This window comes from Dysidea avara, chromosome 7 (assembly GCF_963678975.1).
Source record: "Dysidea avara chromosome 7, odDysAvar1.4, whole genome shotgun sequence".
NCBI lineage: Eukaryota > Metazoa > Porifera > Demospongiae > Dictyoceratida > Dysideidae > Dysidea > Dysidea avara.
The window spans coordinates 376007-388046 of record NC_089278.1 but is presented as its reverse complement, the minus strand read 5'-3'; the positions used below and the strand labels follow the sequence as shown (position 1 = coordinate 388046).

Below are 12040 nucleotides of genomic sequence, written 5' to 3'. Positions count from 1 at the left end.
ATATAAACTGATTGCAATGGGCCACACGCCCTTAAATGATCACACCTCTAATAATCAGTGCTGAGGCCACGCCCTTCAATGATCTAGCTCCATAGAAAAACAAGTCATTGTACCACGCCCCCCTAGCTTAGTCTGCTCGAGTAGCAAGATTGAGATACTCTAATAGATCAGTCACAGCCACACATGTTTTTTGTAAACAAAAAAGTTAATAAACTAGTGTAATATAAAACTTAATTAATTCAAAAATGAAGTGGGGTTCCAGCAGTGAAATGTACTGTAACAAGATATGAGGGAAATCTCTTCTTGGCATTGTAGCAGTGTGCCTATTTTGATGGTAAAAACATGCCAATTTAGGGATTTTCCCACGTACTGTGTATTAGACTATCAAACATTGCTAGGGTGACTGCTTTATCTTGAGTGAGCCTCGGATGGTTTCAGGGTGCGTGGTCTTTCCTTGCCTCCTTTTCACCGTGCCATATGAGGTCTGTACACTACTATCTATACTGGTAAGAGGCATGGTTGATATGACTAGATTATTAAGGGGCATGTTATGGTACTCAATTATTATTGGTGCTGCTAGATCATAAAGGATGTGTGGTCAATCTTAACATGAAGAACAAGAGTTCTACAAGTACTATAAATAGTAGAGATATACACAGGGCGTGTAATATGTCGACTTGTACATACAGCTGTCTGGGAACTTTAGCTGTGTCTAAATAATAGTTAGACACCAAGACCAAGGGAACTAAGCGATTTAGTAACCCTGATGGCCCGAGGCTGTAGCGTCCCGAGTGCAGCGAGGGCACTACTAAGGGCCAGAGGGGTTACTAAATCGCTTAGTTCCCATTGGTCGCGGTGTCTAACTTATTTAGACTATGGTTTAAAATACATACCTTTATAGCCAGAGCATTAGGGTGGCATGAAAGAGCAATGCAGAACAGCAGAACGGTTTCCTTACAGCGCCCACAAAAATAATTATTCGACCAGTAACCAGAGTAACAGCTAGAGCTATAGTAGATATGCCGCTTAGTCTACTATTTCTCCAGAATTATTCGCAGAACATGGAGAAGAATTGTATTACAGTATTATCAAGTACTCCAGTGTACCTTTCGTGTTATAATTATTTTTTACGTACAAAATTACCTGAGGGCGGGTTACTAAATGAACATGTGTAGGTGACTAAATGAGCATGTCAGGTGACTAAGTGATTTAGTAACCCTCTAAATGAGCTGTACCATAGTCTAAATACAGAAAGTACCAATGTGGAAAATTAATGCCTTAATATGGTTATATTGCATGAAGAAGATGGCGACCAGCATGATTGCAGATAAAAGGAAAAGCAAGGTGCAGAGGACAAGCACTCATCAAGGCACATGTCAGTGGTGAGTTTGTTATTATGGTGTAAATGGCGGTCATACAATGTGTTGTTTAGCTTTTAGCCTTGCAACTGTGGTCAGGGGAGCAGCAAGCTGTTAGGCAGAAAGACTAAATTTCAATTTTAAGTATTTTAAAAAAAGTGTTTGTTCTCCTGTAAGAGCTTTATTGTTTTTACTGGCATTAGTAGCGCTAATACTCTTCTGTAAAGGTGCTTTTCATCACGTAAGGTTTATGGGAGTCATTTTGGAATGGAGGGGTGAGGGGGTTTACATGTGTCACTTTAGAAAAGTTCATCGTACGTACTGTATGATTACAATGCATACCATTATGATGGTAACATATTCCTATAGTTTAGTGCTATGTGTTGTGGTGTGATTGAGCTACAATTGTTAGTAGCTTATTTGAATTGCCTTATAGTACATCAGTTGATCCTGTTGTGTTAACACGAAATGTCAAGTTGATAGCAGAAGCCATAGTACATCATGTGTATAACCTTTCCACTAAGGTCAGTGAAACTTTATTAATAAGATGGACCACTACTATAATGAGGTGGTCTTATTAATGAGGTCATGAAGTACACCTTAGCTATGTTTGGGACCTACTTGACATGGTCACTATAATGAGGTGGTGTTATTAATGAGGTCATGAAGTACACCTTAGCTATGTTTGGGACCTACTTGACATGGTCACTATAATGAGGTGGTCTTATTAATGAGGTCGTGAAGTAGTACTGTAGGTGGTAATGTAACATGTAGTGATACTGTTTCAATAGGTTGGTGATGGTACTACACTAGAACTGTTCACAAATGATATGGTAAGTTTGACTAATACTGTAGCTGTGGCTAATACATACACACGCACACAGCCTTTGGTTACCGTTGGTGTGGTCACGCCTACCCAGTGAACCAGCACTGGGACACCTGTGCACTACTCAGGTACTATGAATCAGTGCAGGCATGCCCTCCTGGGGCAGGACTAGTAACCCTAAGGAGGCTGTACCATGTCTCACAGGTGAAGGTGTGGGCACCCAAAGTTCCACCTGGACCTTCACCTGCTATATGAGACATGCACAATTGGTATTTGCTTCCCAGTTTACACCAGGTCCCCATTTTAACAGCTAGCCACTACCTCACCACACACACATGCACACGCATGCACACATACACACGATAATATTAATTTTCTATTACTTGGTGTATAGGCTGTCAACACTGATTATATGATGTCATGGCTGGATCACTTGATCCATCAGTCACGTTCACCACAGTTAGTTACCAATGACAATGCCTTAATTAGTTCACTTCAGGAGGTGTGTCTTCTCTTGTTAATCAATCAAGTTGTTATAGTTACTATTTTTAGACACTATCAAGATACCTAACTGATGTTAAGATAACTACACACAAACCAGATAAAACGTTTGTGTTTTACAAGTGTACTGACTTGTGTAACTAGCTCTGCTCTCTAGGGACCCAGAATTTATACTCTATGATGCTACACAAACAGTCTTACAAGTATACAGGTTTGTACAGTTCCACATGTTAGTAATTATTGCTATTGTTCTTATATTTAGTGTAAAGCCGGCAATTTTTGATTTGTTCCTAGCGTTAGCTATAGCTGTGTATCTAGCTATTGTATATATCATCTTAACACTGGTGAGCCTTACTGGACAAGAAGGGTAAATATTATATAATGCTTGTAGGTATTTCCACAGGTCAGTCTGTTGTTTAGGAAGTATTCATGGTCAGTGAAGGTGAAGACACGATGAACGCACTTGTCTTATCTTTAGTTTATACTTGTATATTTAGTATATTTGTACAGTGCATAATAATACACCTCCTACATTGGGGGTACCTATGATATAATCTCCCTGAAGCGCATCTAATATATATTTATTGCACGCTTGATTCCAATTGGTGCACAGCGGGGCGGACATGGCCGAAGAAGAGGAAAAACCATTCAAGCCTCCTTGTAAAGCGGACGCTTTTGATGCTGTGGGGTTGTATCCTGAACTAGATAAAGATTTCACCAAATTTTTACAGCGAACTACATTCGATAGTCAGTCGGAAGAAAGTCTCATTCGACCCATGCCTCTACCTGGTCCGCAAGACTGGTTGTCAAGATTTCCTACCGATCCGGAATCCTTTGAGAAGTGGGAAAGTCGCGAGGAAAGGAACGAAGTAGTTGTAGGGAAGAACACGATATATATTCTGCCCATTGGAGAATTCTCTGAACAGACCAGAGTAGAAGAACACGCTACAGGAAAACATAGTGGTGTTACTGATCCATTTTTGGCTGAGTTACTGGAGTATGCTGAGATATTTTTCTTTGGTCTTCCCATTAAGATGTTACCCCGAGTACCTGTAGAGTCACTAAATGCCACAACTAGAAATTACGAGGTTGCCAGAGGAGTGAAGAGAGACCAATTGCAAACTAAAGAAATATTTTTATTTCTTCTTCACATGTTACCAAGAGATGCTTATTGTGTCCTTGCTATTACAATGATGGACCTGTATCCTGATAGGAGATGGAACTTTGTGTTTGGTCAGGCATCCACACGAGATCGAATAGGAGTGTTCAGTTTTGCTCGTAACCATCCGGATTTTTTCAGTGCTGGTAAAGTTGTAAGCTTGGACAAGCTATCGGAGGTATCAGTTCTGGCCAAACAACTAATGACTTGGAGGTCTTGTAATATCTTGACTCACGAGATCACCCATATGTTTGGGTTAGAGCATTGTGTCTACTTTAGTTGTCTAATGAATGGTAGGAACCATGAGGAAGAGAGCGATAGATCAGGTTCATTTCTGTGTCCAGTTTGTCTACATAAAATGCAACATGCCATTGGATTTGACTTTGTTGCCAGGTATAAAACTATGCTGGCATTTTACGAGTCACGTCTGGCAACAGTTGATGAAGATTCAACAGAAGAGGATCGTTACAAGAAATGTTACAACTGGCTTCAGAAAGCACTTAAGCTGATACAAGAATGTCAGACTTAAAATAGTTCAAAAATGCACTTAAAACTTTTTTTAAAAACTTGTTTTCTACAATAGCAGTAGATACGTGCACAATAATTGGTCCTACTGTTCACAGATTGAGATTAGTAGAATATTTAGTAGTACTTCTAATGATGTATTAAGTGTTCTTTAACTTGTACTGATGTTACTTTTCTTTTTCTTGTTGACACGGATATCATGCTCTCTTAGTCTTCCTTACTGGCAGCTGATATCGAGTGTATACACAAGTTTAGGAACAGCATGTTGTAACTGAAGGTTCATCCATAAAACCATCAGTCAGATGCTGAAATAGAGAGACCATGTATGCAGTGAAATTTCAAACACTGATCATATTGTGCTATTTTAATTGATATCCTATCAATTTATATAGATAGAGTGGGGAGTGCTACATATACCATGTTTCCATATATGTGATGAATGCATGGACTATGGCTCAGACTATTGATTAGACTACATGATAATTTTATTTTTAACTTGTACACAACAGCAACAAGTATAGCTATAGCAGTTGACCGGTTACCTGTGCTGTACATACAGCCTATGATGGCCGGTGTGTTGAATTATCAAACTGTGACTGACTGATTAGTTAGAATAGTTACATTACTGTAGCACCAGTGCATCTGATACAACTCAATGTCTCATTGGAAAAACAAGTAAGAACCATGAGAAGGGCTGCATAAAACTGGTACAGTGAAACCTCATTATATAGGGCCACCTACAGGACCCATGATAAGTGACCTTATTACCAAAAACCTCATTAATATGGCCATAAAACAAAGTGGCCTTATTATCGAGGTTTTCAACAAACCAGCAACCACCTAGTTGCTGTAACAGCAATTTACAATTGATGTGTAGAGTTTATTTCTGAAAGATGAAACATTGCCTGACATTTAGTAACTTTGAAAGATGAAAGTTGACGATCGAGTAGATGAAATGGGAGTTTACGGAAATTTAAAATTACGGATTTTTCTAAATGTGAATTACGGAGTTTTAATTTTGGGATTTGCTGAATTTTACAGAGAAATATGAATTGAAATGTTCTTTGAAAGATGAAATATGGGCACCCATATTTCAAAATTTGAAATTTTGTAGACGATTTTGGCTCGTTACCTACCCCTCTAGTCTCGCGTAGCCAGACCACTACTTTTCTTTTGTGTGGGGGTGGGAAAAGTAAAAAGCAGTCTGGCTACGCAAGAATACTACTCCTCAGCTTACAGCCTACAAATGATTTGACTGAATGATTGCTTTGTTTAAGCTCCAAATACTTGCCACGACCAACCAATGGCATTTCTTCCATACTGGAGTACATCATACAGCATCTAAACTCTAACTACTGTAGATAATATGGGGAGAAAAAACCTGCTGTTTAACACGAAAGTCAGTGATATCCTTGTAGTTACATCTACTTGGGTCACTCAATGTTAGGAAATTTTTGTTGATATCTCTAACTTTTTTCTGTGCTTTTATACTCCATGTGAGGTTTCAGTAATAAATATCGGAAGAGAATTCCATCATCCATCATCCATCTGAAGTAATATTGGTTGATTGGTTTGTTGGCCAAATTTCAATTATTAGAAGATTATTTAGCTGACTGACCCTGATGTTATTTTCATAACAATAAGACAAAAAGTTTTATAGTGAAATTTTTGTAATCATAAACATTGGATCCATTATCGGTATCAGCCATTATCGGTATCCAATTATTGGTATCAGCCATTATTGGTATCCAATTATCGGCATCAGCCATTATCGATCCAATTATCGGTATCAGTCATTATTTCAATATCGGACCGGATATTGGGCAAAATCTCTTATCAGTGTATCACTAATCTGAGGCCTGGTGTCAATGTTCTGACTGAATGGTTGTTTTTTACATGATAGGTGGTATTGTGATGTGCGGGTGGTATTGTGATGTGTGGGTCATAAGAATGCATGTGACCGGCCAAACTGGAAAGCAGGATTAAGAGAGACATCACTGCCAATATGTTGGTCACAACACAGTATTAAAAGGGTACGTTACAAAGGAATTGACTGGAAGCCATCCCAAGAGCCTGGCATCCTATGTTGTGACACGTGATCATATTTGTGAAGGCTGCAAGTCAACTGAACACCAGAACTATGCTGCAGATGATGCAGGAGTGAATTGCTGCATGGACCCTACACAGATATAGGGCATAGCAAGAGAAAACTATATTGTACTAACATCTTGACACAGGGTGTAAAGAATCTATGATCTTGATAATTATGATGGGTAATCCGTGTCAAAATATATAAAGGATATTGTTCACATGGGAGCACTGCTCATTAGCCAAAAGATGTCCTCCATATCCATCTTGTGGGTTGAAGAACTTCTTGCAGACATCATCAAGCTTCTGATAAATTCATTTGTATTATCTGATCTGAACTATGCTTTGCCTGTGTGGGGTCCCTCCTTAATGTCACATGACTCACCATCAGCCCGCATTGCAAAACTAGTTGTTCATTCGATATATCATTTGCACACATATGACCTATAATTGTTTACATTGGCTAAAGCTTGTTAACTTTTACTCTGTTCGCACAAATCAGTGTCATTATTCAAGGCAACTTCACCCTCTAATTCAGTTTGGTAATCAGTCAAATTACCATACTATAGACCCCATCACATTTTGCCAGTCCTCAGTTGACTTCCACACAAAATTTCTTTTTGTAAAGGCCGACAGTCATTTGTGGAGTTCTTTGCCAGCCAACCTTAAAGATCTGCATTCTTTTTCTGAATTTTATTGCTGCACAAAATGCCACTTTCTGATGTTAATGCAATTAAGTGTTGCAATCGTGCATGTATAGCTTTATGTGTACGTGTCTGTTTGCTTTTGTATCATTCCAACAAGGAGGAATGGCATTGTGCCGATTGTTGAGAAATAATAAATCAAGTACCACATGGAATGATTTTATCTGTATCTCCTCTCGTGGATTTTAAATTAAAATTTCGCTTGCTAGTTCTGAGAGTTAATTGTTGCATTGCCTTTACATCCTTAATTAACAAATAATAATAATAATAATAATAGCTAATAATTTGATTCAGTTTAATTTATCCTCAAGCTATTTGCAAAAAGCCATCCTTCCATAGCTGAGCAAAACATTGGCTACTGGAAAAACAAAAGATAGATATGCAGCTACAAGAATAGAGAAAAACCATCATTAGGATGTTTAAAACACACAATTATACAATACCTTGGACACATGCGACCATACGTACAAAAAGGACAGTACAAATATGGCAAGGAAAGTACAAAAATAATAATCAGATGACATACAAATTTAATGAACACATAACATTAAACAAGGACATAACTAAATTACAAACAAGGACATAACTAAATTACAATCAAGTATTCCATTCACGACAATCATGTGCTAAGATGCATTATGATAAGTGACAGCTCTCTTTGCTCAAGATATTCTTACAAGTCGCTACAGACTCAGTTCAAGTGTTGCTTGCAAAGCTCTGATGGAAGGAGTAAGAAATTGGCCCAAGCAGCTGAGTATAGACCTCTTGACTTTTTAGGGCGTGCCACTTTAATTTTACGAAATGATCACGTGAACACAATATTTGTAGGGCAAAAGTAGTGATGGAAAATGAGTGATTATTTTCCATCACTATCCTAGCTGGTCCTCACACATACCCACCATAGTATCCAAGGTAACAAGAACTTTAATTTTTTGAAACACAACCTCAATAATTGTTCAAGAGAAGTCAAGGAATCTACATACCTCACAATGGTTAGACCACAAATGGAGTATGCATCAGCTGTGTGGGATCCATACTATATCCAATAATTAGAAAAGGTGCAGCGACGTGCAGATCGATGGATTTATAATGACTACAGCAGATTTAGCTCAGTCTCAGCAATGATGAGTGAATTGTCTTGGACATCTCTTGAAAGATATCCAGACTGCAAATTTTACACAAGGTACTGAATCATCAGCTTTCTATCTCCATCCCATCATATTATTTTCCACCAATGAGAACAACCACCCACTACATTTCATCATACCAACATTGTCCACAAGATCTCATCAAAACAGTTATTTCTTGAGGACTATAAAAGAATGGAACACCCTACCACCCACCATCATCGAAACAACTGACTCTGAATTATTTACATCACTTTTGCAACAACATTACTCAACTTGTAATTAGGCAATTGTTTTGTGTACTTAATATACTTTTTTTTCCCTGAACACACCAGCATGGCTGACTGCTCAGTACAAATAATAAATAAATTACGTACGAGAGATAGATCATGAAGCAAAGGAAACATGGTTTTTGTGCTGGTACAATGTTGTAATGAGTCAGAACAGTGTTCAGGCAGAAAATCTCAGTGAATCTGAAGTGTGGGGACGTAAACAAGTACTTGATAGACACGTCAGGGACCTTCAAAACGAAAGTTTTAAGGCCTAAAGATATTTTGAAGTGTCTTCATGTACGACTAACAGTTGCGATGTTACCATCAGTGTGTTGGCAATGGAGCCTGTCACAAAGGTTCAATGTTTGATTTGTGTAAGAAGTCTTCAAGCGACTTTCAGGAAGCTTTGGTACAAATGGGAGACCTATCACTCAGAACTGGTCACTCTTGCTAGCATGGCTGTAAGTTTGCAACACTGACACCAACTGATCAACAAGTGTCGTAATATTTACGCAGGGAGTCCACTCAGCTTATGCTGATTTTCAGTGGAGTATTGAAAACAACATACACCAAACACAATACAACAACTAGAAATACACTTAATTAAAATACAAGATTGTAGGTATGCTGTGTACAGGGCATAGCTGAAGAACAGCTTCGGCTGATGTTGCCTCCCTGCCAAATGTTACCACTCTAGTTGCTTAATTACATAGCTTTATGAACTGTACATGTATTGGGCCTCAGTGCTAAGATGACCACTGTGCATGCATTTTGTTACAGGGGAGAAGTGTACAATCAAGAAAGAAGCTCTAATGATGGATGAAGATTATACCTTACAACTGCACTTCTCAGAAGTTTATCAATTTTCTGTACATTACGTACTGTTTCATAAGGTTTCTTATGTGCAGTGTACTTCATGAGATCTTGATCTAGAACTTCATTGGCAGTAGCTATCAGTTGTTTTTTGTGCAGCGTTTCTTGTTGCATTTCATAACTATAATCGCTATAGTATATCTCAATTGAGACCATCAATATCGTTCACGTGGTACCAGTCATCATAACACACTTTACATATTTACAAAAGTACCAAGTCATACAGTCAGTTGTACATCTTTTTTTTTTTTTTTACAAATTAATGACATAAGATAAAACAGTACATAATAAACAAAAACAAATTATCTTACATATGGGCCTCAGCGACCTGCACAGCAATCGGTGCCTCAGCAATGGGATAGCGCAAACTGGACCTGGCACCGCGAATGCACATAATTGCAGACCTCAACAAAGAGAAGCTCAATTTACATCTCAGACATCCCATCACTATTCCATAGGAAAGACTGTGCTTTGCACTGTTGTACATCTGTAGTGATTGTAAATTTGTAATATTAATACTTCAATCACAACTGAGGGATCTGGAATAACAGTTAGTTCTTGTAAAACTTCATATGTTCACAGCTTAGTATCTCCATATAACTGCCTTAATTCTGTTAAGTTGTGACACACCTGAGAGAGAATAAGCACAGTTAAATATAGACACATACAAATCTATGCTACTAGGAGACACATCAAGGGCTCTGACCACTGGACTATGCTGCCTACACACACCACGAGAAACAGCAAGGTATAATTGATGGATGAGAAGACAGCATTAAATGCTGAATGGAACCAATTCGAAATATAGATGAGACTGACTTCAAACTTAAATAACTGCCATATGTGTCCCTGACTGGTTACGTATACATTGTGATATCATAGTACATATTGGGTGGGTGTGGTCGTGCCCAGACCACACCCACTGCGTGTGTGGGCTGAGTTCAGTCATCTATGTTTCAGTGTGCGTGAGAAAAATCCGAGGAGAAATTACTGAGTCGTACTGAGACTGAATGGCAAGTAAAAAGAAGAGTACCTTTGTCAAGCCCAATGCGAGGGAAATAACTACCGCTGTAGCGTTAATAGACGACAAAAGTCAGTTTATGGAATTCCTGCGAAAGTGTAGCGACGTTTCAGCCGAGGTTTCAGCGCAGAATAGTCTATTCCCTCCCATTGCAACACCTGGTCGGCACGACTGGTTGACTAGTTTTCCAACCCCACCAGAATCATTTCAGTCATGGGAAAGGAAAATCAGGAATCATGTTAACTCTAGAATGAAAACCATTTACATCCTTCCTCTGGGAGAGTTCACACGTGATAAATCTAGTGGCTCGGAATTGGGGGTAAGATTTCTAGGTGACTTGGAAGCTTACACCAGTTCGTTTTTCACTGGTATGGTTGTTAAAATGATGAAGGAAGTTCCAGTGGCTGAATTGAAGTGTAAATCTAGACAGCACATGGTAGATGATAAGGTGGTACGTGAACAGCTCATGGTATCAGGAATATTTGCATACATGAAGAGTGTTAAACCTCGTGATGCTTACTGTGTAGTAGCAGTTACCATGATGGATTTGTATCCTAATGATGAGTGGAACTTTGTGTTTGGACAAGCTTCTCTACAACAAGGGATTGGAGTGTTCAGTTTTGCCAGATATCATCCAAACTTCTTTGAGAGGGACAAGAGTGTTGCTATCGATACGTTACATCAGCTAACACCAGATGATTATCAAATGTTAAGATGGCGGGCAATTAAAGTGTTGACACATGAAATAGGTCACATGTTTGGACTGAGACATTGCGTGTACTTTACATGTCTATTGAATGGTAGTAACCACGCTGAAGAGAGTGATCGCAAGTTAACGTTTCTGTGTCCAGTGTGTCTTAGGAAAATACAACATGCCATCAAGTTTGATTTCCTTGCAAGATATGAAGGCTTGGTCAAGTTCTTTCAAGAGAGACTAATTTCTGCTCATAATAAAAATGACAAGTTTTTACTATGTAAAGAATGGTTGGACAGAGCTATTTCTCTAGCTGTGCAACTATAAGGTTTCTTGTTACATATTTTTAATTGTGATCTAGATGAGGTATTTATTTATTGTTACTGGGCAGATGGCAATTGCCGATGCACCCAGGGGGTGATCAACACCCCAAAGAAATCACACATATAAAATATACAGCAAACAATTAGATAGACAATAAGTAATTAGTGAGGTATGAGCTCAGCACAATACAGTTTTGTGACTAACACACTTCAAACTTGAAGTGATTGGGAACTAGTTTGGCTCAACAAATACCTGGGTGTGCCTTGTGTGCAAAATTGTAGTAATAGCTGTATCATAAGGACTACTGCTAATCAGTCATGACTAACTCACAAATTTTTGTTAGCCATCTGCTTGGAACACTGAATGAAAGCTTTAGCAATTTTGTTCAGCTTTTTTCACATGTGATTATGGTCTGTGCACAGGTACTAATCCAGAATAGCTTATCTCGCTCTGATACCTTTGACGCTTCTACCCATTCACTGGACATAAACTTTGTTCTAACACTTCTCATCACTTTGTTTACATACACTCAGGCTAAGTGTATTTTACAAGAGGTCTTGTTGGTACA

The 12040-nt window shown here is 38.5% G+C and overlaps 3 protein-coding genes across 3 annotated transcripts in view; all 3 read left to right on the top strand.

Annotated features, from left to right (window-relative positions):
• LOC136261573 (BOS complex subunit ncln-like) overlaps positions 1–4589 on the top strand; it is a 30447-nt gene extending 25858 nt beyond the window's left edge. The window contains exons 11-17 of the mRNA XM_066055598.1: positions 1795–1882; positions 2150–2191; positions 2579–2686; positions 2737–2792; positions 2843–2896; positions 2948–3029; positions 3077–4589. Coding sequence (XP_065911670.1) covers positions 1795–1882; positions 2150–2191; positions 2579–2686; positions 2737–2792; positions 2843–2896; positions 2948–3029; positions 3077–3142 — 496 coding nt within the window. The 3' untranslated portion in view covers positions 3143–4589. The remainder of the gene's footprint in view (positions 1–1794; positions 1883–2149; positions 2192–2578; positions 2687–2736; positions 2793–2842; positions 2897–2947; positions 3030–3076) is intronic.
• LOC136259844 (archaemetzincin-2-like) lies at positions 3309–4373 on the top strand. The gene has a single exon (XM_066053397.1). The coding sequence runs from the start codon at positions 3309–3311 to the stop codon at positions 4371–4373; it is 1065 nt and encodes a 354-aa protein (XP_065909469.1).
• Positions 4590–10443: 5854 nt separating the features above from the next.
• On the top strand, positions 10444–11475 carry LOC136259839 (archaemetzincin-2-like). The gene has a single exon (XM_066053389.1). The coding sequence runs from the start codon at positions 10444–10446 to the stop codon at positions 11473–11475; it is 1032 nt and encodes a 343-aa protein (XP_065909461.1).
• The last annotated feature ends 565 nt before the right edge of the window (positions 11476–12040 follow it).

Coding starts and splice junctions, on each gene's coding strand:
- LOC136259844 (XM_066053397.1), top strand. CDS start 3,309: ATGGCCGAAGAAGAGGAAAAACCATTCAAGCCTCCTTGTAAAGCGGAC.
- LOC136259839 (XM_066053389.1), top strand. CDS start 10,444: ATGGCAAGTAAAAAGAAGAGTACCTTTGTCAAGCCCAATGCGAGGGAA.